Source organism: Siniperca chuatsi, linkage group LG8 (genome assembly GCF_020085105.1).
Source record: "Siniperca chuatsi isolate FFG_IHB_CAS linkage group LG8, ASM2008510v1, whole genome shotgun sequence".
NCBI classification, from domain to species: domain Eukaryota; kingdom Metazoa; phylum Chordata; class Actinopteri; order Centrarchiformes; family Sinipercidae; genus Siniperca; species Siniperca chuatsi.
The window spans coordinates 2,319,229-2,325,228 of NC_058049.1; the positions used below are offsets into that span (position 1 = coordinate 2,319,229).

At 43.1% G+C, this 6,000-nt stretch overlaps 1 protein-coding gene across 3 annotated transcripts in view; it reads right to left on the reverse strand.

The window, feature by feature from the left end:
* LOC122880738 (protocadherin-1-like) overlaps nucleotides 1-5,108 on the reverse strand; it is a 215,082-nt gene extending 209,974 nt beyond the window's left edge. For all 3 annotated transcript variants that reach the window (XM_044206153.1, XM_044206155.1, XM_044206154.1), the window contains exon 1: nucleotides 4,948-5,108. In XM_044206153.1, coding sequence (XP_044062088.1) covers nucleotides 4,948-5,099 — 152 coding nt within the window. In that variant the 5' untranslated portion in view covers nucleotides 5,100-5,108. The remainder of the gene's footprint in view (nucleotides 1-4,947) is intronic.
* Between the last annotated feature and the right edge of the window lie 892 nt (nucleotides 5,109-6,000).

Sequence of the window (6,000 nt, forward strand, 5' to 3'; positions counted from 1 at the left end):
TGGTTCGTATGACGTGTTGTCCGACCACGTCGCAAAGCGTTTATACCCAATCCAAACGGCCACACACGAAAGACGAGGCCGTCATGGAGAGGGGGAGACGCGATATCGATTACAAATGGAGATAACTGAGTACATTTTCAGGCAGCCTCTCCCGGAAGACATTCAGTGTTGCACAAAAGTGACAGAAGAAGTAGTTGTGTCAGGAATGACAAAAAGAGAGAGCCAGAGTGAGATGGCTCCTCTCTCACCTCCGCATTAGCTGACCAATCACGGCGTGAAGTGGGTGTGAATGGTGGATCGTCGGTTTTCGGGAAGTCACAAGTCGGGAAGTGTGTAGGGGGGAAGGGGGTTTCAAAGCAATTCAATTGCAGTTCTGACGGAGAATACTAGCCCCTTAAGTTTCACACCAGAGGAACAGCACACTAAATAAGCATAACATTTTAAAGTGTATTTAAGACGCTAAATTTAAAATACTGTCATTACTTTTATTACTATTTCACAACATTTAAGGTCTTCAATATATAACTGAAAACATCATCTCAGACATTTGAATTCTTGGGAGGTATCTTGCTTTCTTCTAGCACATTTCGCTGCTCGCAAGGATCATAAATGAAAAATATGAACCCTTCCATGTTATCCATCTGCTTAAACATAACATAAAACACAATTTTTAACCGATACAAAGCCACGAATTCAGCTATCTATGATGAGAACTGACTCTGTGATCAAGGCTGAATGTTTATATCTAAAAGGAGCATGGCTCTAATTGCGAGTTAAACTCTTTTTTCATTCCTCTCCGCGGTCCAACCACCTCTCTCTTTCTTCTCTCTGTCTCTACGCAGTTTTTTTTTCTTGGCAGTAATTCATCTCAGACACACACTCTCTCTATTTCGTGCTGTAGGAGATTCTCGGCTACGGGTCGCCGAGGTTAATCTGAAGAGCTTTTTTTTTTTTCTCCTCCTCACATCCTTGATCTGGAGAGAACACACACACACACACACACACACACACACACACACACACACTAACATGGACCAGCATGCTGAGAAGGAAACAGGAAGTCTCGGCGCTCTCCCCCTCCTCATCCTCCGACCACTGCAAAGCTGATGCGCAGAGTTTACTGTGTGTACTACTAAACAATGTGTATGTATGTGTGTGTGTGTGTGTGTGTGTGTGTGTGTGTGTGTGTGTGTGTGGGAGTAAAGGCTTGTATTTTCTGAGCCTGTTAAGTCTCCTACAGAGTGAGAGAGAAGTCAGCGGGCCTTGTACACATTCATTCAGTGACATGAAATGAATCAACAGTCTGAACTCCTCCAGCAGCTTCTGTCGTTCACAGAACTAAAATAAAAACAGGACAATAAAGTTATTCTGACGCCAGGTGACCTTTCACACATCCGAACACCACCTCTGTCCTCACGTCACCGTCTATACACAGAAAAAAAACGGTGTATCGCGGTGATATGAGGCTACGTCGACACTAGACGCCGCTCCGTTGAGTGAGACATCACTTTATCTGTCCAAACCTTCTCAGATGTTAAATGCTGTCTGCACACGAGCAGCCGTGCGTGAACGCTGCCTAAAGGAAAAAGTCTAAAATCTGCGAACTTTTGCGCTACATAAAGACCAGTATAATTAAAGAATAAGTAAACAAGATGAATCTGAAGACGTGTGTTGCCAGCTTTCAGAATTTGGTTTCTGTTGGTGCCATAAAACCGAACGTGAGGGTCAGTAAGGAGCTCTACTGTTGATCCTGAAAACTGGTTTATTTAGTTTTAATGGTTATGTCAGCCCCTTTTTAACAGGTCTTCCATCATTTGTGGAACTTATTTTTCTGATGTTCATGTTACAATGTATGGTTTTATTTTACAGGTATTTGTATCTTATATTTTGTAATCAGCGCTGGTTAATTAGGAAGGCAGCACTGCGATTTTCTGGAAGAATAAACTGAATATCTTTATTTGAGTATGTGTCCGTAGAAATAATTTGGTTTACATATTAATCCATTAGAAAACTTTGAGGTAAACGTTACTGTGCTCTGATCATCTGCTGCCACGTCCACACAAACGCCCCTTAATCTAAATAAAAGTAATAACCTAATAAAAGAGTTTCCCCTCGGGGATCAATAAAGTGTTTCTGATTCTGATTAATCTGAACTCTCCATCCTTTGAGGCTGCTAATGGTTGATGCTAATTCTTGGGCTGCTGAAATGTCACTACTGGTGCAGCCACCATGAGAACAAAAAGAGTAATATACGCTACATGGCCAAAAGTATGTGGACAGGGGTGTCCACACACCACAGACAAATGGTTTTCCCAGTTTGGTGTGGAAGAAGTTGACTGGCCTGACCTCAACCCCATCCAACACCTTTGGGATGAACTGGAATACCGACTGCGAGCTGAACATTCATAGACGTTTAGGTGTCCAAATAATTTTGGCCATTTAGTGCATGTTACTGACCATGCCTGAACTTTTAACTGGAACTGGAACTAAACTATTTATCGCGCAGAGAAAGAGATACAATATGTAGTTTTTAACGAGCCAAATGACCGCTCCACCGTGTTAACACCAGACATGAGCCATTTTCAGATTGAGGCTTCGTTTTCCGAGGCCTCGGTTATCAGTCGTGGAAAGCAAAAACATGTTCAAAGTGGGGCTGCAGCGGATGGTTATTTCATTCTAAATGATTCTGTCGATTGCTTTTACATTTAATTAATTCATCTCTTAGTCTGTGAAGTGTCAGAAAACTGTGAAAGACGTCCACCGTGCGATCCTACAAGTTCGACCACCAGTCAGACGCGCAAAGATATTCAGTTTACAATCGAATATAACAGAGAAAAGCCTAACGACTGAGAGGCTGAAAGCAGCTAATGTTTGACATTGCTGTTGCTGCTCTGCTCCCTGCTGTGACACACACACACCTAATTACCCCTGTACGAATGTGAATGAGTGTGTGTGCAAATGGGGGGGTGTCGCTGTTTGCAAGTGTGAATGCCCATGTGAATAACTCTGTGCGTGTGTGTGTGTGTGTGTTTGTGTGTTACAGTGTAAAGTATGTGTGTTTCGTTTCTCACATTTTTCTCCAGGGGTGCCAAATACCCCAAACCGACCTCTGACCTCTGACCCTGTGGCGTTTCACACGTCGCCGTGGAAACAGAGCTGATACAAAACACTGTTCACTGGCTGACGTTCAGTCTGCCGACAGTCCGCCTGCACTGAACTAAACCAACCAGTCAGACATGTTGTAAATATACTTGTGTGATGTTGACAATTGTACAACTTCTACTTGAATAACGATGTTTATGTAATTCATTTTTAGTGATTTTTGCCACTTTCAAACCGGTTTAATAACTTCTGTGATGTGCTGATGCCAGTTTAGTACCACAGGTATATTTTTAATAATATATTCTTATATAAATATATTATATGGTACTAAACAGTTCTCTGTGATTCCTAACCTGCACTTTGATGGCTGTAACCTCTCAAAGAATGTGATATTTGACAGATTTTTGTATTTCCATGTATATTAACATGAAGCCTGACACCACTGCTTTGTCCTGAAAGCAGAGTTTGTTTAACAGTGACCTCATGTTTTGCCTGCAGGTCAACATAAACCAGGAAATACACCACATGAGGGAGGAAAGGAGGCTTGCAGGAGGATGTTGCTTGCAGGATGAAGCGACACGGAGGCAAACCGTGTCTCGTAGAACAGAATCAGATGTGATCACTAAATTGGATTCTAGCCTTACGTAAATATACGACACCTGAGCTTTGGTACAGGTATCAAAACCTTTGCTGATACGAGAAATATAAACATGTTTTTCTACAAAAAACATCTTCATTTAGCAGAAGAAGCTAAAGTTTTCACATGTTAAATGTTTGTACAACACTGTAACCTGACACTCGCGGCCCGGATTCGCTGCCGTTAGCTCACAACTGACATGTGAAATGTGGATCATGAGGCCTGTAATGTAAACTGTAACATATGGACTGTCCTTAAAAAGCTCTGGGGTCATGAGAAGTTTGGGACGGGGGTCAGATGTCAGGAAAGTAAAAAATCAAAGTGCAGTGAATTCCTTTGTTTGTTGGTCTGCATGAAGTCCCATGTTGACACGTTTGTTCACATGCAGTGCGTGCTGTGTGTAAGTGTGTGTTTTTGTGTGTGTGTGTGTGTTGTCTCCTCGGGGGGACGGTCCCGGGTGAACCACAGATCGTCCAGCTCGTCCTTTTTCCCACAGTCTGAAACTTTCTCACCAACCAGCCAAATGTGTGTGTGTGTGTGTGTGTGCGTGCATAAGGCAGAGCGTGAATGTTAATGTACAAAGAGGCCGAGCCAACAAGCTGCTGGAGCCAGTGTGTGTGTGTGTGTGTGTTACAAAACAAAGACGCTGGAGGGCTATAAGGACATGTGTAAGGAGCCAGGCACTAACTGTTTGATGGTTTGAGTCCCGCTCAGTCGTCCTGTCTGCCGCTGGGGCGAGAGACAAAGACTCACAATAGAGGACATAGAAGGAGAGAGAGAGAGGGTGTGTCCAGACAACAGCACTACTCTGTACATTACAAAGCAGCTCGGTGGCCCTGTTACCTCCCACTGTGTGTGTGTGTGTGTGTGTGTGTGTGTGTGAGCTGATTAACCGTTGATCAATATATTTTGCTCTGACCTTCTTATCTCAGTGAAATGTACTGAAACAAACGCATATGTGACACAAAAAGGCAGTTTATCATTGTGGCCGGTAAAAATTACGCCTGGATTTTTTCTCGTCTACCAGTCCCACTGGCCGGTGAGTCAAAAAGTTAATTTCGGACACAGACTAGACACCTCAGCAGAGGTCTTGGATGGCAAATTTCTATTGTATCAATCATTAAATGACCCAACTTTATAGCAAACTACTGAAAACAAAAAACAAACAGATGACAGTGAACCAGAAACCTGTAAGCGGGACTACTGACCTGTAGACCGGGCTACTGAGCCGGTTAAACTTTAAAGATCCCATGAAATGAGCTGCTGTCTTTGGTCCTCCCTGGTGAACTGCAGAGTGTCGACCGTATGCTGCACGAGTGGGTGTTAACGAAAACGTCCAAGCAACAGCCTTCATCTCCATAACAAACGGCCCATTGGTTACGTTACACATGCCCCGCCCCCTGCTTTCTCATCACATTAAGGAAGTAATGACACCATTTCAACAGCATTTTTCTACATCATTAGTATAGAAATAAATTAATTAATTGTCCCAGCCCTGCTCCATATTATCACACCAGACTGCTGCTGTTTATTTTAACTCATTTGTGAGCCACTTTTTCTTGTTTAGTGTGAACTTTTGTTTGTGTGACAGAAACAAAATTAAGTCAGATGTGTTACATGAAAGGTTGAATAATCCCTGGCATCGTTTTTAATTACAGTAATGTGTTCTATAATTACACAGGAACATTACAAACCATTAAAATATGACATCTATGCTGTCACACTGGGCAACAAAAAGCTGGTGGCCGGTAGCCAAACTGGAAACCAGTCCTGTAAGTTTCTGTCTGGCCTAACAGGTGTGTATTTTTATATCTGTGTGTGTGTGTGTGTGTGTGTGTGTGTGTATGCAGGTATGTGCTTTTTAAATAAACTACAGTAACCTGAATGTCCAGCGCTTCGTGTTCACACATACCAGAACTGGCTTGAATTAAATATGACACACACACACACACACACACACACACACACACACACACACACACACACACACACACACACACACACACACGCACAGAAAATCAAAAGATGCTTTGATGTTTTCAGATCTCAGAAGGACAGGATGTTCACGGTCGAGGTGAGCTCTCTGGACAGTCCAGTGTGTGTGTGTGTGTGTGTGTGTGTGTGTGGTCCCCCCGCCCTGCAGCACAAAGAGATTACTCTAATGACTCCATTCACTACCATTGTCTGATCCAGATTAGCACACACACACACACACACACACCCTCCCTATTCAGATACAGCAGCCAACTGTTGCCAGAGAC